Raw genomic sequence first — 23,738 nt, forward strand, 5'->3', positions numbered from 1 at the left:
ATTGTGGGTAGAGCTAAGGAACTGCAAGGGTAAAAAGACCCTGATGGGTGTTGTTTACAGACTCCCAAAAAGTAGTAAGGATGTGGTCTACAAATTACAATGGGAGGTAGAAAATGCATGCCAAAAAGGGCAATGTTACAATAGTCATGGGGGATTTCAATATGCAGGTAGATTAGGAAAATCAGGTTGGTGCTGGATCCCAAGAGGGGGATTTTCTAGAATGCCTACGAGGTGGCTTTTTAGAATAGCTCATGGTTGAGCCCACTAGGAGATCAGCTATTCTGGATTGAATGTTGTGCAATGAGCCAGAATTGATTAGAGGGATTAAGGTAAAGGAACCCTTAGGGGAAAGTTATCATATTATGATTGATTTCACCTTGAAATTTGAAAAGGAGAAGCTAAAGTCAGATGTATCAGTATTACAGTGGAGTAAAGGGAATTATAGAGGCAGGAGAGAGGAGCTGGCTTGATTGGAAAAGGACACGGGCAGAGATGACAGCAGAGTAGCAATGACTGGAATTTTTGGAAGCAATTTGGAAGGCACAGGATTTATACATCCCAAAGAGTAAAGGCAAGATGCCTCAACCGTGACTAACAAGAGAAGTCAAAGTCAGCATAAAAGCCAAAGAGAGAGCTATAACAGAGCAAAAGTTAGAGGATTGGGAAGTTTTTAAAACCAATGGAAGTCAACTAAAAAGTCATTAAGAAGAAAAGATGGAATACGAAAGTAAGCTAACCAATATTATTAAAGAGAATACCAATATCTTCTTCAGAGACATAAAGTGTGAAAGAGAGGTGAGAGTGGATATTGGACTACTGGAAAATGTTGCTGGAGAGTTAGTGATTGGGTACAAGGAAATGGCGAACAAACTGAATAAGTATTTTGCAAGAGTCTTCACTGTGGAAGACACTAGCAGTATGGTGGAAGTTCCAGAGTGTAAAGGGCAGAAGTGTGTGAAGTTGCCGTTATTAGGAAGAAGGTTCTTGAAACTGAAAGGTCTGAAAGTAGATAAGTCACTTGGGCCAGATGGTATGCATCTGGGGTTCTGAAAGAGGTGGCTGAAAAGACTGGATACATTAATAATGATCCTTCAAGAATCACTAGATTCTGGAATGGTTCCGGAAGACTGGAAAGTTACGAATGTCACTCCACTCTTCAAGAAGTGAGATAGGCAGAAAAAAGGAAATTATAGGCCAGTTGGTCTGACCTCAGTAGTTGGGAAGATATTGGAGTTGATTGTTAAGGATGTGGTTTTAGGCTATTTGGAAGCACATGATAAAATAGGTTGTAATCAGCACGGTTTCGTCAAGGAAAAGTCTTGCCTAACTAATCTTTTGGAATTCTTTGAAGAAATAACAAGCAGGATAGACAGGAGAATCGGTGGATGTTGTGTACTTGGATTTTCAGAAGGCTTTTGACAAGGTGCCACGCATGAGGCTGCTTAACAAGTTACGAGCCCATGGTAGTACAGGAAAGATACTAACATGGATAGAAGATTGGATGATTGGCAGGAGGCAAAGAATGGGAATAAAGGGAACCTTTTCTGGTTGGCTGCCAGTAACTAGTGGTGTTCCATAGGGGTCTGTGTTGGGACCAGTTCTTTTTATGTTGTATGTCAATGACTTGGATGATGGAATTGATGGTTTTGTTGCAAAGCTTGCGGATTATACGAAGATAAGTGGAAGGGCAGGTAGTTTTGAGGAAGTAGAGATGCTACAGAAGAATTTAGGCAGATTAGGAGAATGGTCAAGAAAGTGGTAGATGGGATAGTGTCGGGAAGTGTATAGTCATGCACTTCGATAGAAGAAATAAAAGGGTACGCTATTTTCTAAATGGAGAGAAAATTCAAAAATCAGATGCAAAGTGATTTGGGAGTCCTTGTGTAGGATTCTCTCAAGGTTAGTTTGCAGATTCAGTCAGTGGTGAGGAAGGCAAATGCAATGTTGGCATTCATTTCAAGAGAACCAGAGAGTCTAGGACCAGAGGACACAGGCTCAGAATAGAGGCACGTCCCTTTAGAATACAAATGAGAAGGAATCTCTTCAGCCAGAGAGCAGTGAGTCTGTGGAATTCATTGCCACAGGCAGCTGTGGAGGTCAATTCTTTAGGTACATTTAAGGCAGAGGTTGATAGATTTTTGATTAGTCAGGGCACGAAAGAATACAGGGAGAAGACAGGAGGTAAGTGGATCAGCCATGGTGAAATGACGGGACAGACTTGAGGGCCCAAATGGCCTAATTCTGCTGCTATATCGTATGGATTACCCTACTGCATGTAGTCCTCTGTCACTGCTGGCAGGGGGGAGCTGTAACACAGGATAAGAAAGATGCCAAGGTCATTACCTTCTACAAAAACAAAGGTAGGAGAATTGACTGTAACAACTACAAGGGCATCTCTCTCTTGAATGTTGTTGGTAAAGAAGTTGGCTGAACCCGTCTACCCGGAGTCACAGAGTGGCTTCTGTGTTGGAAAGTCAACTATAGATTTTCTCCCCGCTAGCTCCGGAATTGCGGAGAACAAAAGCGGCGCTCTACATTGCGTTTATTGATCAAGGCATTTGACTAGATCAGCAGAGATGGGCTCTTTCAGATCCTCTCTAAGTTAAGCTGCCCACTAAGACTACAGACCATGATCAAATCCTTCCACAACAATGTGAAAGGGACTGTGCAGTACAGTGGCAACCCTTTGGAGCCCTTTGACATAATTACTAGTGTTAAGCAAGGCTGTGTTCTTGCCCCATGCTCTTCAGGGTCTTCTTTGCCCTTCTGAGGCACGTATTTTACACTGCAAAAGAGGGGACTTACCTCCGCACTAGATTAGATGGCTGGCTTTTTAACCTTGCTTGCCTAGGATCCAAACCAAAGTGCTCGAGGGTATGATTAGAGACATGCTGTTTGCTGATGATGTTTGCAGTCGCAACCCACTCTCCACAACATCCCTGAGCTTGATGGATTGCTTCTCCCAGGCCGGCAAGGGATTTGGGCTGACTATCATCCTGAAAAAGACAAACAGTTTGGGACAGGACATCAGTCATTACCAGTCGTAAATTCAAAGACGGTGTTGTTCATTAGTTGACATACTTGGGGTCCATAATCAGTGATAACCTCTCCTTCAATGCAGAATTTGGCAAGCATATTGGAAAGGCTGCATGAACACTTGCCTGCCTCACCAGGAGACTTGGACATCATATGCTAAGTGGGAGAGAAGGCTTGGCACTTTTTATTTAAGGGGACATCATCGTATCTTGGGCAACTGGAGGGAAAGAAGTACCCAATGCTGAGGTTCTCTCATGCTGGCCTCCCTGGCATGTGCATTCTGCTCACACAGTGTAGGCTGCACTGGCTGGGTCATGTCTGCTGAATGCAGGATGGCCCCATCCCAAAAGATATCCGCTATGGTGAGCAGACTTCAGGCAGCATAACCACTGGCCACGAGCAACTGTGCTATAAGGATGTCTGCAAGGGGAACATGAGGGGCTGGATATCAACATTGAATCCTGGGAAGAACTGGAAGCTAACTGCACTAGATGTAGAAGCTCCCTGAAACAACACCTTAAGTCAGGCTGGACAAATTCATGAAAGCAGCAGAAGACAAACAAGCTCATAGAAAGGAACTGCTTATGGATGTGACCTTTGCAACAGAGACTGCTACTCTCACATTCATCTCGTCAGCTACTGACGGCGCTGCACCAATAACTAGATAGCTGGGACGTAACATCTATGGTTGACCTCAACCAACATAAGTGGAGGAAGATTTAATTTTAGTATTCTGTAGGGAGTTGAATAAATGAATATCTTTTGAGAAATAATTTGCAATGCTACGGAGAGAGGGACCAGCTCAATTATTCTGCTGTAGAGCTAATACAGACTAAACAGGCTGCATGGACACCTGCGTTTGCTATAACTATTCTGAGATTTTAGATGGAGAACAATACGTGGACGTGATCAGGAGTTCTTTATCTGTGATTACTGTTAGCAGGAGAAAGGATATATGAGATGACAGGGACAAAGGGCAACTGAGAATATTGGACAAGAATTTTATACAAAGGAAGAAGAGATCATGGAAGAATGGAAGATGAAATAACTCGCAAATGCTTTTCATATTGTTGGAATCTTTTACTGTATTTTATTTTCCATGATTAATTTCTTGGTTATCATTTCCTGAATAATAAAATCCTCTCAATCCTTGAGATAACTAGAAGACACAAGAGGTTTCAGATGCTAGAATCTGGAGCAAAAAAAGAAGAACAAAATGCTGGAGGAACTCAGAGGGTTGAGCAGTATCTGTGGGATTGAGAGAGAGGAGAATTGCCAATGTTCTGAGTCTCAATGATCTTTAATTGCTAACTGTTTCAATGTAAGGACGTTGGATTGTTGCTGTCTGACCTCATGGGTATTTCCAGGCTTTTCTGCTTATTATTTTTAACTTCTTTTGTTTATTGCACATGGAATGCTTCTTCCTTGGCATTTTTATTTCTTCAAAATGTATATTTCTAGATGATTTATACATTTATCAAAGTTAGTAATTCTTATTTACTGTCCTATGGTGAATTTCATCTTTGCTTTCTGTGTCCCAGCATAATCTTTGGTCTTCTGAAGAAAAAAAGATATTTGAAGATCAAGATATGCCATGATCTTCTGGGCAGTGGTAATCCTTATCTTTTTGTATGCTTCTGACACATAGACCACTATCTCAACACCTCAAGGTACTGCAGAGATGCTACAATCTACAGGCTCAGTTTCAATGACTCTACAACTCATGTTCTCAGTATTTATTTTTTCTTTGCATAATTTGTCTTATTTTGTATGCAGGTTGTTTGTCAGTCTTTGTGTATATTTTTCATAAATTCTATTGTATTCCGTTATTTTCCTCTAGATGCGTACAAGAATCTTAAGGTAGTATATGGTAACATATATATTCAGTGGTCACTTTTTATTAGGTACATCCTAGCCCATCTTCTTCAAGACTTGACATTTTGTGCATTCAGAGATGCTCTCTGTACACCACTGCTGTAACACATGGTTATCTGAGTTACCATTTTCTTACTGTTAGCTTGAATCAGTCTGGTCGTTCTCCTCTGATCTCTCTCATTAATAAGACGTTTTCACTCACAGAGCCACCACTTGCTGGATAAATTTTGTTTTTTTGCACCATTCTCTGTAAAATCTAGAGACTGTCGTGTATGGAAATCCTAGGAGATCAGCAGTTTCTGAGATACTCAAACCTCCCTGACTGGCACCAACAACCATTTCACAGTCAAAGTCATTGAGATCACATTTCCTCCCCGTGCTGATGCTTGGTCTGAACAACAAGTGAATATCTTGACCATGTCTGCACGCTTTTATCCACTGAGTTGCTGGCGCATGACCGGCTGATTACATATTTGCATTAACAAGCAAGTGTAAAGGTGTACCTAATAAAGTAGTCAGTAAATTTATATTTACTTTGACTTTAAATTTGAATTCTAGTTGTGCAAAATCTTCCAAATTCACTGGCAGGTAGATTGAATGAATATTTATTTCTTCTTGCAGGCAGTGAACTTTCACTGTGGCCCTAATTACAACTGAACTACTCCTGTAGGCAGACTTGGTCAGTCATTTACCTAACACCAGATTCTGTAGATTTATTTCAGACTCTGTCTTGCCAATTAACAGTTTTCTAAGCCTCTTTGAAAAACGTGTAATATCCCCAAAGACTCGTGAAAATTCCTAGTCCAAGAGTATTCAAAATTATAAAGAATTTTTTGGGATGGCATTATTAATCTTATCTTCATGTATTGGGAGGACACACAAAACAGCTTTAATGCTGGAAATGCATGTTTTCTCACTGATACACCCTGTTGAGCACCTGCTCCACTGGTGGTAGGGACTGAATATTTCAAATTGGCCTTATGAGCTCCTTTAGAGTACACAGACATTGAGTAGAAACAAATTATCCATGATTCCCAAGGGAATATTTAAGAAGACTTTATTTATATCTATCCTGCTCCAACTTCACCTCCAAAGTGTCTGAAGAAAACTTCGACAGGCTAAGCATGCAAAGGCAATTGAAAGACCTGGAGAAGACATGGTCTCTATCAGTTGGGAAGTCTGGGATCCTAGGGCACAGCCCCAGAATAAAGGAATACCCCTTCACAACTGAGATGAGGAGGAATTTCTTCAGCCAGATGGTGATAAATCTGTGGAATTCGTTGTATCAAAGAGCATTGGAGACCAAGTCATCATGTGTGTTTAAAGCAGAGATTGATGGGTTCTTGATTGATAAGGAAGGGTTACGGATTATGTGGAGAAGAGAGAGAATGAGGTTGAAAAAAATCAGCTATAATTGGTAAAATAGAGCTGATGGGCTGAATGGGGAAATTCTGCTCCCATAGCTTATTGCCAAAGATTTCAAGTACTTTTCTTAGCCAACTCATCTCTTGTACTGATATAGTTTCCCTTGTTTGAATTAAGACTGTTCTTTTGGACTGATCAAAATAATTGACAAGCTCTATGTATAAGCTCTGTAATTTAATATATCTGATTTGCAAAGGCCCCCTTGCTATTGCTCTCTGCTGGCTGAGTTTTGTCAAATATAGTGTGTAGCTCAAGCTTTCTCCTGTGGTGTTGGGTGAATCCGATTTGCTTTGAGAAGGTTACATCTGATTTCCTGTGAGCATGTAGTGAAATATGAATAAGCAGTATGCAGCCAGATTTAGAGTTAGGATTGAGAACAGCAGGAGTTGGGAACATGGTTTTGTCTCCAGCTGAAACCGTGGTTCCAGAGAGCTTGACAAACTGAACATGTAGACAGGGTGGAAGTTAGGGCAGTGGAACACTCCTGCAAGATATGGGAAGTCGAGGAACCTCACAATATCAATAATAACTACATCTGTGGACCCAGCTGCAGCTTTTGACAAGTTGGATCAAGGAACTGGGGCTGGATATAGATGATCTCCACTATCCAGGCCATGCAGTCTTCTTTCCCCTTTGATAAATAAAGGAGGAGCAACAGTGCTTAGAGACAACATTGTTGGAGGATTGTCTAGTGAGGCCATGTGGATAGAAATCAGAAACAAGAATAGGAGGAGTACTTTGGCTTAGTGACCATAATTCTATTATTTTAAGATGGTGATGGAAAAGAATAGGCCAGGTCCACACACAAACAAGAGAAAATCTGCAGATGCTGGAAATCCAAGTGACACACACAAAATGCTGGAGGAACTAAGCAGGCCAGGCAGCATCAATGGAAAAGAGTAGAGTCGATGTTTGGGGCCGAGACCCTTCATCAGGACTGGAGAAAAAAAATAGCTAGAAGGTGGGGGGGGGGAGGGGAGGAAGGAACACAAGGTGATAGATGAAACTGAGGGGGGGGTGAAGTAAAAAGCTGGGAAGTTGATTGGTGAAAGAGATACAAGGCTGGAGAAGGGAGAATCTAATAGGAAAGGGCAGAAGGCCATGGAAAAGAGTGGGGCGATGGGCAGGCAAGGAGATAAGGTGAGGGGGGGGACATTACCGGAAGTTTGAGAAATCAGTGTTCATGCCATCAGGTTGGAGGCTACCCGGATGGAACATAAGGTGTTGCTCCTCCAACCTGAGTGTGGTCTCATCACAACAGTAGAGGAGGCCATGGATGGACATGTCGGAATAGGAACGGGAAGTGGAATTAAAATGGGGGGCCACTGGGAGGTCCCAATTTTTCTGGCGGATGAAGCGTAGCTGCTCAGTGAAGCGGTACCCCAATCTATGTTGGGTCTCACCGATAGACAAGAGGCCACACCAGGAGCACTGGATGCAACAGAAGACCCTAACAGACTCACAGGTGAAGTGTTGCCTCGTCTGAAACAACTGTTTGGGACCCTGAATGGTAGTGCGGGAGGAAGTGTTGAGGCAGGTGTTGCATTTGTTCTGCTTACAAGGGTAAGTGCCAGGAGGGGGATCAGTGGGGAGGGATGAATGGACAAGGGAGTCACGTAGAGACTGATCTATGTGGAAATCAACTCCCTAGCTCTTTACTTCATCCCTCCCAGTTTTACCTAGCAGGTTGTGTTTCTCCCTTCCCTCCCCCACCTTCTAGCTCTGATTCCTCATCTTCTTTTTCTCCAGCCCTGTTCAAGGATCTCGGCCCCAAACTTCGACTGTACTCTTTTCCATAGATGCTGCCTGGCTTGCTGAGTTCCTCCAGCATTTTGTGTGTGAGGCCAGGTCCATAGGTTAGTTTCCTAAATTGGAGTAAGTCTAATTTTAGGGACGTTTGGAGGAATCCAGCAGAGGTTGATTGGGTGAGCCTGTTTGAAGTGAAAGGAATGAATGGTACCTGGGAGGCTTTCAAGAGTGTGATATCAAGAGTCCAGTGCAGCATGCTCCTGTTAGAGTAAAGGGTAGACCTGGCAAGTTTAAGAAACTGATTGATGAGAGTTATTGATGTTTGTAACAAATAAAGCTAATCTATGGTGAAGAAAACAAAGGAAGCATACGTTTGGTTTAGGAGGTTGGGAACCATAGATTAGCTTTATTTGATGACTATTAAAAGATGAAGAATAAGTTACTATTCCTGGGTGTTACTCTGAAATAGTAACACCCAGGAATTTAAAGTTGCGAATCCTGTCCACCTCTGATCCTTCGATGAGGATTGGCTCATGGGCCTCTGGTTTCCCTCTTCTAAAGTGTATACTTAGTTCCTTGCTTTTCGTTAGTCACTGCTAAAGTTCCTGAAGACTGGACTCTTGCAAAGCCATTCTGACTATCCCTAATCAGTCTATGCTTCTCCAGATGCTTGTAAGTCATGACTCTAAGAATCCTCTCCAACAGTTTGCCCACCGCCAGTATAAGACTCTCTGCTCTATACAATTCACAGGATTATCCCAGTTACTTGTTTTGAACAAAAGAATAATGTTTGTCATTCTTCATTCTTCTGATACTACTCCTGTGGTCAATGAAGATGCAAAGATCATCACCAAAGGCACCGCAATCTCTTCCCTCACTTCCTGTAGTAACATGGGGTATATCCTGTCGGGCCTCAAAGGCTTATCTGTCCCGATATTTTTCAAAAGTTCCAGTACATCTTCTTTTCTTAACATCAATACAGTATATTCCAGCACATTAGCTTATTCTACACTGTCCTTGCATTTGTCATTACCTCTCTCGCTGGTGAACACTGAAGCAAAGCAAAATTGGAGAGAAACAAGAGTGGCTAGATGAAATTAAAAGAAGGCATAAATTTTGGTGTAAAAAGATTTAAAACAGGAAATCCTTAGAAGTTTCTCAGTATTATTATCATATAACTGTATTATGGAACCTAAAAGCTGAATGCCCTATTCATTTGTTTTAATTTTTAACAATAAATCTGCAAAAGTGTTAAGCAAAGGTACCTTAAATATGTTTCCTTTTTATTGGTTTGAAGAAATAGTTTGTTCATTTTTTTGTTCCTTGTACTTATTTTCCTAGTGTGAACTGCCACTTATGTGCACAAAGAACTTTCTTAATTTTCTAGTATTCAAACATTTTTTTGTATTCTTTCCAGCCATGAGCTCCGAATCAGCTAGCTCCCTAATGTACCAAGGAACCACCAAGAGATATAACTTACCGGTTGAACACCTGGATTACAACTATATAGAAAAATGCACCGATGTGAAGTATCTGGAAAAGATTTTGGTAGTGTTGAGGTACACACTCATGACAGCTTTCCTATTTTGAAATATTTGCACAATGTTGCCAGATATGCATATTAATAAACACTCTCAGAAATGAAGATCAATGTTGATTCTTTTGAATATCTACAAGTATTTCTGTAGATTTATAAATATGGATATTATTAAATTTCCTGAACTCTAAACATAATTGTTCATTTATATTATATGTTGTATTGCAGAAAGGTAATTGTAATGCTCAATAATTTAATCAAGGTTACTACGTTGTTAAAGCCAAAAAAAAAACTGGAAGTGTTAGAAATCTGAAATGAAAACACAGTATCATAGAAACACTCAGGCATCATCTGTGGAAAGAGGAACAGAGTGAAAGTTTCAGGTTGAATACCTTTCAGAACCATAAAGTTCTTCAATTAGAAATATTAACTGTTTCTCTTTCCACAGATGCTTGTGAGCTATTGAGTGTTTCCAGAAATTTCTGTTTTTTAAAAAAAAAAATCCTATAGATCAGAATCTGGTTTATCATCACTGACATTAGCCATGAAATTTTTTTTTTGTGGCAGCAGTACAATGCAGGCATAACAAATTACTATAAGTTAACAACAAAAACAAATACTGTAGTGCAAAAGTGGAATAGAGGTTGTGTTCATAGACTGTTCAGAAATCTGATGGCAGAGGGAGAGAAGTGGTTTCTAAGTACTAAATGTGGGTCTTCACGCTCCTTCCTGTACCTCCACTCTGTTGGTAGTAATGAGAAGAGGGCATGCCCCGAAAGGTGAGGGTCCTTAATGATGGATGCCACCTTCTTGAGGCACCACCTTTGGATGAGTAGGGATGCTTGTGCCTGTGATGAAGTTGTCTGAGTGTATAACCCTCTGAAATCTCTTACATTCCTGTGCATTGGCACTTCCATACCAGATGGTGATGCAGCTAGTAAGAATGCTTGCAATGGTGCATCTGTAGAAATTTACTGAGTAGTGCCTAAGAACAATTGCGATGCTTGGTTTTGTAGAACTTGTTGGAAAATTGTGATGAATGAGTTTTCAGCCTTAATATAATGTCAGCTGTTTACCAATAGATATTTCAAAGTTCAAAGTAAATTTATCGCCAAAGTACGTACACGGCACAATACACTACCATGAGTTCCATTTTCTTGTGGGCATTCACTGTAGAACAAAGAAATACAATAGATCAATGAAAAACTACACCTAAAGACTGACAAGCAACTGATGTGCAAAAGAAGACAAATTGTGCAAATACAAAAAGAAACAAATAATAATAAATAGGAAATAAATAATGCTGAGAACATGAGTTGTAGAGGCCCTTAAAGTAAGTCCATAAGTTGTGGAATCAGTTCACAGCTGAACTGAGTGACATTTTCCATGCTAGTTCAGAATAATATATGCTCCTAAGCCTTGTGATGTGGGACTTAAGACTCCTGTACCTCTTGCCCAAAGGCAGCAGCGAGTAGTGAGCATGACCTGGATGGTGGGGTCCTTGACAATGAATGCTTCTTTCCTGTGGTAGCACTCCTTATAGGTGTGTTTAGTTGTGGAGAGAGTTTTTCCTGTGACGGATTGGGCTGTATTCAGTACTTGTTGGCTTTTTGTTCCCATTTTCCTGTCTTCTATTCTTAAGTGTTAAAGCAATTTTTGCAGCAGCTAGTTTTTCATTCAGGACCTCAAATTCTTGCTCCCTCTGTTCAAGGTCGGGTGACGAGGGGTATTATCCTGATCTGACAGCATTTTGTGAAAAAAGAGTTCAAGAGATGGATCCCAGAAGTCGAGCCCTTCGTAAAAACAATTTACCGGCAACTGCTGCAGACTTCAATAAAGAAGAGTGGCAGGAAATTACCACAGATTTTAAGGTATAAACTTTCTTTAAATGAGTAACAAATAGGCATTTAACTGAGATTGAAAAACTTAATAAATTTAAGTAGAGTTTACTGTAATTACTTGCCTAGCAAAATCAATTGATTAGTGTGATTGCTTTAGAGAAATATCTTGCTAATTTTGTAAATGAGATTTTAAAATACAGTTAGAGCAACTATTTGAGATGTGCTCTGTTTTCAGACTGAATTCTGTTTAGTTTGCAAATTAGTTATTATTGTTAGAGTACAATGTAATTATTTATATTCTGGTACTTCTGATACCTGAAGAAACAAGATTCTAACAATTTTAAATAACAATCATTTTATATTCTTATGTAATTATTTATTAAAAGTTGAGTAAAATATTTACCATATATTTGGTTGTTGGATCCCTTGAGATAAGTAGCTAACCTTTAGTTTGGGTGTTGACTAAGCTGTTGTGGGAATTACAAGCCTTTTCAGGGTTCACTTCAAATGGTTGAGAGAAGTCATACAGAACTAATGCAGGAAATCACACTAGTCATGATCATGGATGATAGCTGGAAACCGAATGTCCTTCCAGCCAAGAGGATAACAAAGGATTCAGAGACAATTGTGGTGAATAGTGTGAGATATAAGAGATCAACAGAAAAAAAGACAGTCTTAATTATCACTTTGATTGAGATTTTATTAACGACGGATTATGAGATTGAAGTGCCAATGTTGTTGACAAAGAGCTGATTAAGGACAGGGGCTTCACTAGAAATTTAATAATATTTATACATTTTGACTTGGTATAGAGTCATAGAACACTCCAGCATAGAATTGGGCCATTTAGCCCATTAGGTCTGCTTCGCCATTCCATCACCGATTATTTATTATCCCACTCAACCCCATTCTCCTGCCTTCTCCCCATAACTTTTGATGCCCTAACTAATCAAGAACCTATCACCTCCACTTTAATTGTGCTCAGTGACTTGGCCTCCATAACCATCTGTGGCAATAAATTCCACCAATTCACAATGCTCTAGCTGAAGAAATTCCTCTTTATCTCTGTTTCAAGTGGACACCCATCTATTCACAGTCTGTGCCCTCTGGTCCTAGACTCCCCCACCAGTAGAAACAATTCCTCCACATGCACTCTATCTAGACCTTTTAATACTCGATAGGTTTTAATGAGATGCCGTCATTTTTCTAAATTCCAGCGAGTACAAGCCCAGAGCCATCAAACATAGAAACATAGAAACATAGAAAATAGGTGCAGGAGTAGGCCATTCGGCCCTTCGAGCCTGCACCACCATTTATTATGATCATGGCTGATCATCCAACTCAGAACCCAGCCTTCCCTCCATACCCCCTGACCCCTGTAGCCACAAGGGCCATATCTAACTTCCTTTTAAACATAGCTAATGAACTGGCCTCAACAGTTTGCTGTGGCAGAGAATTCCACAGATTCACCACTCTCTGTGTGAAGAAGTTTTTCCTAACCTCGGTCCTAAAAGGCTTCCCCTCTATCCTCAAACTGTGACCCCTCGTTCTAGACCTCCCCAACATCGGGAACAATCTTCCCGCATCTAGCCTGTCCAATCCCTTTAGGATCTTATACGTTTCAATCAGATCCCCCCTCAATCTTCTAAATTCCAACGAGTACAAGCCCAGTTCATCCAGTCTTTCTTCATATGAAAGACCTGCCATCCCAGGAATCAATCTGGTGAACCTTCTTTGTACTCCCTCTATGGCAAAGATGTCTTTCCTCAGATTAGGGGACCAAAACTGCACACAATACTCCAGGTGTGGTCTCACCAAGGCCTTGTACAACTGCAGTAGTACCTCCCTGCTCCTGTACTCGAATCCTCTCGCTATAAATGCCAGCATACCGTTCGCCTTTTTCACCGCCTGCTGTACCTGCATGCCCACTTTCAATGACTGGTGTATAATGACACCCAGGTCTCGTTGCACCTCCCCTTTTCCTAATCGGCCACCATTCAGATAATAATCTGTTTTCCTATTTTTGCCACCAAAGTGGATAACTTCACATTTATCCACATTAAATTGCATCTGCCATGAGTTTGCCCACTCACCCAACCTATCCAAGTCACCCTGCATCCTCTTAGCATCCTCCTCACTGCTAACACTGCCACCCAGCTTCGTGTCATCCGCAAACTTGGAGATGCTGCATTTAATTCCCTCATCCAAGTCATTAATATATATTGTAAACAACTGGGGTCCCAGCACTGAGCCTTGCGGTACCCCACTAGTCACCGCCTGCCATTCTGAAAAGGTCCCGTTTATTCCCACTCCTTGCTTCCTGTCTGCTAACCAATTCTCCACCCACACCAATACCTTACCCCCAATACCGTGTGCTTTAAGTTTGCACACTAATCTCCTGTGTGGGACCTTGTCAAAAGCCTTTTGAAAATCCAAATATACCACATCCACTGGTTCTCCCCTATCCACTCTACTAGTTACATCCTCAAAAAATTCTATGAGATTCGTCAGACATGATTTTCCTTTCACAAATCCATGCTGACTTTGTCCGATCATTTCACCGCTTTCCAAATGTGCTGTTATCACATCCTTGATAACTGACTCCAGCAGTTTCCCCACCACCGACGTTAGGCTAACCGGCCTATAATTCCCCGGTTTCTCTCTCCCTCCTTTTTTAAAAAGTGGGGTTACATTAGCCACCCTCCAATCCTCAGGAACTAGTCCAGAATCTAACGAGTTTTGAAAAATTATCACTAATGCATCCACTATTTCTTGGGCCACTTCCTTAAGCACTCTGGGATGCAGACCATCTGGCCCTGGGGATTTATCTGCCTTCAATCCCTTCAATTTACCTAACACCACTTCCCTACTAACATGTATTTCGCTCAGTTCCTCCATCTCACTGGACCCTCTGTCCCTTACTATTTCTGGAAGATTATTTATGTCCTCCTTAGTGAAGACAGAACCAAAGTAATTATTCAATTGGTCTGCCATGTCCTTGCTCCCCATAATCAATTCACCTGTTTCTGTTTGCAGGGGACCTACATTTGTCTTTATCAGTCTTTTCCTTTTTACATATCTATAAAAGCTTTTACAGTCCGTTTTTATGTTCTCTGCCAGTTTTCTCTCATAATCTTTTTTCCCCTTCCTAATTAAGCCCTTTGTCCTCCTCTGCTGAACTCTGAATTTCTCCCAGTCCTCAGGTGAGCCACTTTCTCTGGCTAATTTGTATGCTTCTTCTTTGGAATTGATACTATCCCTAATTTCTCTTGTCAGCCACGGGTGCACTACCTTCCTTGATTTATTCTTTTGCCAAACTGGGATGAACAATTGTTGTAGTTCATCCATGCAACCTTTAAATGCCTGCCATTGCATATCCACCGTCAATCCTTGAAGTGTCATTTGCCAGTCTATCTTAGCTAATTCACGTCTCATACCTTCAAAGTTACCCCTCTTTAAGTTCAGAACCTTTGTTTCTGAATTAACTACGTCACTCTCCATGTTAATGAAGAATTCCACCATATTATGGTCACTCTTACCCAAGGGGCCTCTCACGACAAGATCGCTAATTAACCCTTCCTCATTGCTCAAAACCCAGTCCAGAATAGCCTGCACGCTAGTCGGTTCCTCGACATGTTGGTTCAAAAAACCATCCCGCATACATTCCAAGAAATCCTCTTCCTCAGCACCTTTACCAATTTGGTTCACCCAGTCTACATGTAGATTGAAGTCACCCATTATAACTGCTGTTCCTTTATTGCACACATTTCTAATTTCCTGTTTAATACCATCTCCGACCTCTCTACTACTGTTAGGTGGCCTGTACACAACTCCCACCAGCGTCTTCTGCCCCTTAGTGTTACGCAGCTCTACCCATATCGATTCCACATCTTCCCGGCTTATGTCCTTCCTTTCTATTGCGTTAATCTCTTTTTTAACCAGCAACGCCACCCCACCTCCCCTTCCTTCATGTCTATCCCTCCTGAATATTGAATATCCCTGAACGTTGAGCTCCCATCCCTGGTCACCCTGGAGCCATGTCTCTGTGACACTCCTCATAACCTTTTCATTCCCAGGATCATTCTTGAATCCCTTCTCTGGACCCTCTCCATCCTTTCTTCGATAGGCCCAAAACTGCTTACAATACGCCAAGTGCATTCTGACCCATTCTTTGTAAAGCTTCAGCATCACATCCTTGCTCATATATTCTAGTCCTCTCGAAATAAATGCTAATATTACATTTGCCTTCCTTATCAACTCAACATGGTTTCCTTAAGGGGAAATCTTGCCTGATGAATCTTTTGGAATTCTTTGATGAAGTAACTGGCAGGATAGACAAAGAGTCAGTGGATGTTGTTTACTTCGATTTTCAGAAGGATTTTGATAAGGTGCTGCACATGGGTCTGCTTACCAAGGTAAGAGCCAAGATAAAAAGTGGGAGTAAATGGGGCCTTTTCTGGTTGGCTGCTAATGACTAGTGATGTTCTACAGGGGTTGGTATTGGGACCGCTTCTTTTCACACTATACTGTGTGTCAGCAATTTGGATTATGGAATTGATGGCTTTGTGGCCAGGTTTGCAGATGATACAACAATAGGTAGAGTAGCATCACACATCAAAGTTGCTGGTGAATGCAGCAGGCCAGGCAGCATCTCTAGGAAGAGGTACAGTTGACGTTTCAGGCCGAGACCCTTCATCAGGATTAACTGAAGGAAGAGCTCGTAAGAGATTTGAAAGTGGGAGGGAGAGAGGGAGATCCAAAATGATAGGAGAAGACAGGAGGGGGAGGGATGGAGCCAAGAGCTGGACAGGTGATTGGCAAAGGGGATATGAGAGGATCATGGGATAGGAGGTCCGGAGAGAAAGACGGGGGGGGGGAACCCAGAGGATGGGCAAGGGGTATAGTCAGAGGGACAGAGGGAGAAAAAGGAGAGAGAGAGAAAGAATGTGTGTATATAAATAAATAACAGATGGGGTACGAGGGGGAGGTGGGGCATTAGCGGAAGTTAGAGAAGTCAATGTTCATGCCATCAGGTTGGAGGCTACCCAGACGGAATATAAGGTGTTGTTCCTCCAACCTGAGTGTGGCTTCATCTTTACAGTAGAGGAGGCCGTGGATAGACATGTCAGAATGGGAATGGGATGTGGAATTAAAATATGTGGCCACTGGGAGATCCTGCTTTCTCTGGTGGACAGAGCGTAGGTGTTCAGCAAAGCGGTCTCCCAGTCTGCTTCGGGTCTCGCCAATATATAAAAGGCCACTTCGGGAGCACCCGACGCAGTATATCACCCCAGCCGACTCATAGGTGAAGTGTTGCCTCACCTGGAAGGACTGTCTGGGGCCCTGAATGGTGGTAAGGGAGGAAGTGTAAGGGCATGTGTAGCACTTGTTCCGCTTACAAGAATAAGTGCCAGGAGGGAGATCAGTGAGGAGGGATGGGGGGGACGAATGGACAAGGGAGTCGCGTAGTGAGCGATCCCTGCGGAAAGCAGAGAGAGGGGAGGAGGGAAAGATGTGTTTAGTGGTGGGATCCCGTTGGAGGTGGCGGAAGATATGGAGAATAATATGTTGGACCCGGAGGCTGGTGGGGTGGTAGAATATGTTGGACCTATCCACGGCCTCCTCTACTGTAAAGATGAAGCCACACTCAGGTTGGAGGAACAACACCTTATATTCCATCTGGGTAGCCTCCAACCTGACGACATGAACATTGACTTCTCTAACTTCCGCTAATTTATATACACACATTCTTTCTCTCTCTCTCCTTTTTCTCCCTCTGTCCCTCTGACTATACCCCTTGCCCATCCTCTGGGTTCCCACCCCCCCGTCTTTCTCTCCGGACCTCCTATCCCATGATCCTCTCATATACCCTTTGCCAATCACCTGTCCAGCTCTTGGCTCCATCCCTCCCCCTCCTGTCTTCTCCTATCATTTTGGATCTCCCCCTCCCCCTCCCACTTTCAAATCTCTTACTAACTCTTCCTTCAGTTAGTCCTGACGAAGGGTCTCAGCCTGAAACGTCGACTGTACCTCTTCCTAGAGATGCTGCCGGGCCTGCTGCATTCACCAGCAACTTTGATGTGTGTTGCTTGAATTTCCAGCGTCTGCAGAATTCCTGTTGTTTAGGTAGAGTAGCATGTAGTGTTAAGGAGGCAGAGAGTCTGCAGAAGTACTTAGATTGGGAAAATGGGCAAAGAAGTGGAAGATGGAATATAGTGTAGAGAACACTGTGTAGAGTGCACAATATATTCCATCTCTCACTTCTTTACCCTTTTCCTAATCTAAGTACTTCTGAAGACTACTAGAAGGAACTTCTGCACTTTAGTAGAAAGAATAAAGGCGTAGGCTATTTTTTAAACGGGGAGAAATTTCAAAAATCAGTGGTGCAAAAAGACTTGGGCAGGATTCCCTTAGTGGTAAGAAAGGCAGATGTGATACTAGTATTCATTTTGAGAGGACTAGAATTTAAGATCAAGGACATGAGTGGGAATCACATTGAAGCTTATTGAATATTGAAAGACCTAGAGAGCATAGAAGTTTCCTATAGTGGGTGAGTCTAGGACCAGCAGTCACAGCCTCAATAGAGGGAGTATTTATGTAGAACAGAGTTAAGGGGGGATTTCACATCAAAGTTGCTGGTGAACACAGCAGGCCAGGCAGCATCTCTAGGAAGAGGTACAGTCGACATTTCGGGCTGAGACCCTTCATCAGGACTAACTGAAAGAAGAGCTAGTAAGAGATTTGAAAGTGGGAGGGGGAGATCCAAAATGATAGGAGAAGACAGGAGGAGGAGGGATGGAGCCAAGAGCTGGACAGTTGATTGGCAAAAGGGATATGAGCGGATCATGGGACAGGAGGCCTAGGGAGAAAGAAAAGGGGGAGGGGGGAAAAACCCAGAGGATGGGCAAGGGGTATAGTGAGAGGGACAGAGGGAGAAAAAGGAGAGAGAGAAAATAAAATATAAATAAATAATGGATGGGGTATGAGGGGGAGGTGGGGCATTAGCAGAAGTTTGAGAAGTCAATGTTCATGCAATCAGGTTGGAGGCTACCTAGACAGAATATAAGGTGTTGTTCCTCCAATCAACTGTCCAGCTCTTGGCTCCATCCCTCCCCCTCCTGTCTTCTCCTATCATTTTGGATCTCACCCTCCCCCTCCCACTTTCAGATCTCTTACTAGCTCTTCTTTCAGTTAGTCCTGACGAGGGGTTTCGGCCCGAAACGTCAACTGTACCTCTTCCTAGAGATGCTGCCTGGCCTGCTGCGTTCACCAGCAACTTTGATGTATGTTGCTTGAATTTCCAGCATCTGCAGATTTCCTCGTATAAGGGAGGATTTCTTTAGCCAGAGGGTGATGAATCTGTGAAATTCATTGCCACGGACAGCTGCAGAGGCCAAGTCATTAGGTATATTGAAAGCGGAGTTTGATAGGTTCTTAATTAGTCAGGGATTGAACGATTAAGGGGAGAAGGCAGAAGAATGGGGTCGAGAGGGATAATAAATCTGCTATGATGAAAGATTGGAGCAAATTCAATGGGCCAAAAGGCCTATATCTGCTCTTATATCTTATAAGTAAACCACAAATATCTATAAACGCAAACAACAGGAATTCTGCAGATGCTGGAAATTCAAGCAACATACATCAAAGTTGCTGGTGAACGCAGCAGGCCAGGCAGCATCTATAGGAAGAGGCGCAGTCGACGTTTCAGGCCGAGACCCTTCGTCAGGACGAAGGGTCTCGGCCTGAAACGTCGACTGCGCCTCTTCCTATAGATGCTGCCTGGCCTGCTGCGTTCACCAGCAACTTTGATGTATGTTGCACAAATATCTATAGTTCATGTAGTCTCACTTTATGAGTCTGAAAGGTTAACTCTGTTTCTCTTTCTGCAGATACTACCTGACCTTCTGAGTATTTCCAGCATTTTCTGTTGTATTATTGTATTTATAGGTCTGCTTCTCTTCATAATACATAAAACATCTAAATTGTCTTGAATGTAACTTACCTCTTACTTCAATAAGTATTTGAGAGTGTATTGGTAGAACTATAATAAAAGCTTCACGAGAGTAACAGCAACCTGTTTGTGCAGTTACTAGTGATATTCTAAATACATGTTGCAAAGGTATTTCATGTTGGCATTCTAAAAATATAAAGTTGAACTGTGGAAACTCTAGTATTTCAGAAAATTTAATCATTATCACACATAAATAAAATGGGATTATATCATACTATCCATCATGTATTCACAAGCAAGGTCCCCCAAAGGAAGAAAGGGAAATTGCGGAGTTTTCATATCAAGCTACTTTTTATTTCCTGGCTAGCTGTAAAGCAGAATTGCCAGAAGGCTTGGAAGAAAGTTCCAATGCACAGCTGTGACTGCTAGAGGGATAACCAATCTAGAAAATGGAAAAATAATAGAATTCTTTGGGAGGAAATTGCTAAAATTTAATTACTAAATTAAAACAATATAGTAAAGCTCTGATAATCTGCTATCTGTTAAATCCTGATGGTTCCACATCTCTCTCCCTTTAACATAACAGGGTACTGGTTCCCACCCTCCTATTAAACTTACTGAATTCATAGAACATTTATTATATCTCTGAGAAACATCTTTTACAGGATGTTGATAATACGACTGTAGTAGCTGCACCTCAGTGACGCTGGGACCAAAATCCTCATAGGGTGTTTGCTATTGCTATGGATGAAGGTATTTAAATCACTTTGGCAGGTGCAATGAAAAGGAGAAAAATGGTATATTAATGATTGCAAAAAATAGCACTAGAGGACAATATACAGTTTACTTAAGACCAGACCAAGAGAGAATGCAATAGGAAATTTAGGTTGCAACATAAAGCACTTCAAAGAACATTGGAGAACTGCATTTGCAGGATTATGATGTTTTGACAATAATGGTGGCTTGGCTAACAAAAGAGACAGTACGGGATATGAAATAACTTGCTATAAAGAGTTTGGGAAAGATTAGGGAAAGGAAAAGTTCGTGGACAATATTGATTGAAACTATTGTAGGTCTGGGGGACAGCAAACTTTCGAGGAAATTAACAGAAATTAAAAGTCATAAAGGAATTACTGGGGGTTTTAACGATCCGTTTAAGGACCAGAATAGTAACAATATAAGGGACACAATTCAGTAAGAATTTTGAATCTTTTTGAACATTACTTCCCTGACCTGTCAAGGAAAGAGATATTGCTTCAGTTCTATCTGCAGGGTGAAATGGGCTGAGAAAATGTCAGTGGGAAACGTTTAGGGTTAGTGATTATTATAATTATTAGAATTGTTGTGGAAAAAGATACGGAAAACTGGGATTAAAAAAAATATGTAAACATATTGTTTGTGTCACCTTTGGTTCTTTTGTTGATTAATTTCATGGCACATATTCTAGTATGGGAATGGTTTCTGTCTATTGACTCTATAGAGTTTATGATTTAAATACCTCCATCAGACCCTTATGCTACATCCTCTGTTCCAGGAATAATTGTTACTTCTCTGATCCACTTATGTAACAAAAATCTCTCACCCTGGAATCATTCTAGTAAATCTCTTTCCTAAAACATCCTGTCTTAAAGTGTGGTGCCCAAAACTACACCCAAGTTCCAGTCTTAGATGAACCAGATTGTTATAAAAGCTCATCTTGTCTTGCTATACAAAAAAGAAAACAAGTACCATGTTTCTGAAATGAAAGCAAGAACAGGATTCTACGTCTATCTATCTATTTATTTATTTATTTATTGAGATGCAGCACGGAATAGGCCTTTCTGGCCCTTTGAGCCACACCACCCAGCAATCCCCCGGCTTAATCACGGGACAGTTTATAATGACCAATTAACCTACCATCTGGTACGTCTTTGGACTGTGGGAGGTAACCGGAGCACCTGGAGGAAGCCCACATGGTCACGGGGAGAATGTAGAAACTCCTCTGAATTTATCCTCCCACTCTCAATAACCTCTGCATATATCTTCCCAGATCTGGAGCACTGAATACAAGAGCAGGGAGGTTATGCTTCAACTTTGTGAAATATTGGCCAGATCTCATCTGAAGTACTCTGTTGTTTTCATCACCGTTCTCTAGGAAAGATGTGAAGGTGCAGAGGAGATTCACTAAAAGACTGCCTGGGATGGAGCATTTTAGTATGAGGACAGACTGGAGAGCCTAGTTCTGTTTTGCCTTTAACAGAAGAGGGTAGGAGTGCACATGATTGAGGTATATAAAATGCTGAAGGCTATAGATTTAGAGGAAGGGGTTGGAGATTTAGAAGGGATCTGAAGGGGACTTTCTTCACCCAGAGAACGGTGATTACCTGGAATGCATTGCACGGTAGAGTGATGGAAGTGAGATGTTGACAGCTCATAAGAAGTACTTAATCACCTAAGCATAAGCCAAGTGCTGGAGGAATGGACTAATACAGCTAGCACCCACTTCTCAGCCTGCTTCCATGCTGTATGACTCCATAACTCTCTTTAACTCTTGTTTTCAGAAGTGTCTCTATTAATTGATACAGCCTCTCTTCATTTTTCCTATCTAAACGTAGTGCATGCCTATATTCTCTTGAATCTTATTGGGACCTCCTCATAATTCACCTCACTTCCAGATTTCATATCATCTTTAAATCTAAATTAGTTATATTTTTTAAAAAAAGAAAAAAGATCCTGAACAAATCCTTTTGGTTAGGAAAAAATGTTCACTAAAACACTTTTTATTCTGTCTTTTGGCTGTTTTTTTATCTAGTCTGCTACCTCCCCTTTTATGCTTTTAGATTCAGTCTTACACCTATTAAAATGCCTTATATGCCTTTTGATAATAGACAATAGGTGCTGGAGTAGGCCATTCGGCCCTTCGAGCCAGCACTGCCACTCACTGTGATCATGGCTGATCATCCACAATCAGTACCCCGTTCCTGCCTTCTCCCCATATCCCTTGACTCCGCTATCATTAAGAGCTCTATCTAGCTCTTTCTTGAAAGCATCCAGAGAATTGGCCTCCACTGCCTTCTGAGGCAGAGCATTCCACAGATCCACGACTCGGAGTGAAAAAGTTTTTCCTCAACTCCGTTCTAAATGGCCTACCCCTTATTCTCAAATTGTGACCTCTGGTTCTGGACTCCCCCATCATCGGGAACATGTCTTCTGCCTCTAGCGTGTCCAATCCCTTAATAATCTTATGTGTTTCAATCAGATCCCCTCTCAGCCTTCTAAATTCCAGTGTATACAAGCCCAGTCACTCCAATCTTTCAACATATGACAGTCCTGCCATTCCGGGAATTAACCTCGTGAACCTACGCTGCACTCCCTCAATAGCAAGAATGTCCTTCCTCAAATTTGATAGATCGTACACATAATAACCACATTTCTGTCTTTAGTCTTTTTTGATTACCTCAACAAAATGTTTATGAAGTTAGTGAACATGTTTTGTCTTTAGTAAATTCACGCTGGCTTTCACTAAACAATCCAGATTTTTCTAAATGAATGCTACATTTGCCCCTGATTTTCATTCCGAAATCTTCTTATTACTAAGGCCGAACTGATTGCGGTATAGCTGCTGGATTTTGCTTATTCCCTTTCTTCAAACAAAATAAAAGTCTAGTTCTGAGGCACCATCCCTCGTCTGCAGAGGTTTGAAAGATGATGGTCAATTCCTTTGCAATGTCTTCGCTCAACAGCCTGGAAGGCATCCCATTTCAAATGGATGATCCATCCATTTAATGCAGAGTTAGTCTTTCTTTGTCACTTTTTTAACACATCCATTATTTCAATTGTGTCCTCCTTTGCTGAGAACCCAAAAACATTATCTTGTTAAAGACTGATGGTAAGTACAAATTAGTACCTCTGCATCCAGATAATCTCCTTTGTGATCTATGATTTGCAACCACCTTCTGCTCCTCCTATTCTTTTACTATTTCAATGCATTTAGATCATTTCTGGTCTCATTTAATGTGTTCCTTCTACCTTTTCTCATCTTACTACTTGCTTCTCTAATTCATTCCTCCAGAATCTTCTATAATCAGCCTGATTCTCACTATCATTTGACATCCATTGTATGCTTTTCTTTCATTATATTTTCCTCTATACCTTTGGACATCCAAGGAGTTTTGGCGCTGCCTTTCACCATTGTCGAAATGCTCCAACACTATAATTGAGCCATCCTTTACTTAACACCTGCTATTCAAGTATATTTGACAATCTTTGGTTCCAGTTTACATTGGTGAGATCTTCAGCTGTACCATGAAATGTGTGTAGGATCTAAGATGTAGTGCTGGTAGAG

The 23,738-nt window shown here is 41.6% G+C and overlaps 1 protein-coding gene across 1 annotated transcript in view; it reads left to right on the plus strand.

Moving 5' to 3' along the window:
- LOC134350241 (sperm-associated antigen 1-like) overlaps positions 1 to 23,738 on the plus strand; it is a 143,823-nt gene that overhangs the window by 4,132 nt on the left and 115,953 nt on the right. Inside the window, exons 2-3 of the mRNA XM_063055258.1 lie at positions 9,503 to 9,644; positions 11,334 to 11,493. Coding sequence (XP_062911328.1) covers positions 9,505 to 9,644; positions 11,334 to 11,493 — 300 coding nt within the window. The 5' untranslated portion in view covers positions 9,503 to 9,504. The remainder of the gene's footprint in view (positions 1 to 9,502; positions 9,645 to 11,333; positions 11,494 to 23,738) is intronic.

Source organism: Mobula hypostoma, chromosome 1 (genome assembly GCF_963921235.1).
Source record: "Mobula hypostoma chromosome 1, sMobHyp1.1, whole genome shotgun sequence".
NCBI classification, from domain to species: Eukaryota; Metazoa; Chordata; class Chondrichthyes; order Myliobatiformes; family Myliobatidae; genus Mobula; species Mobula hypostoma.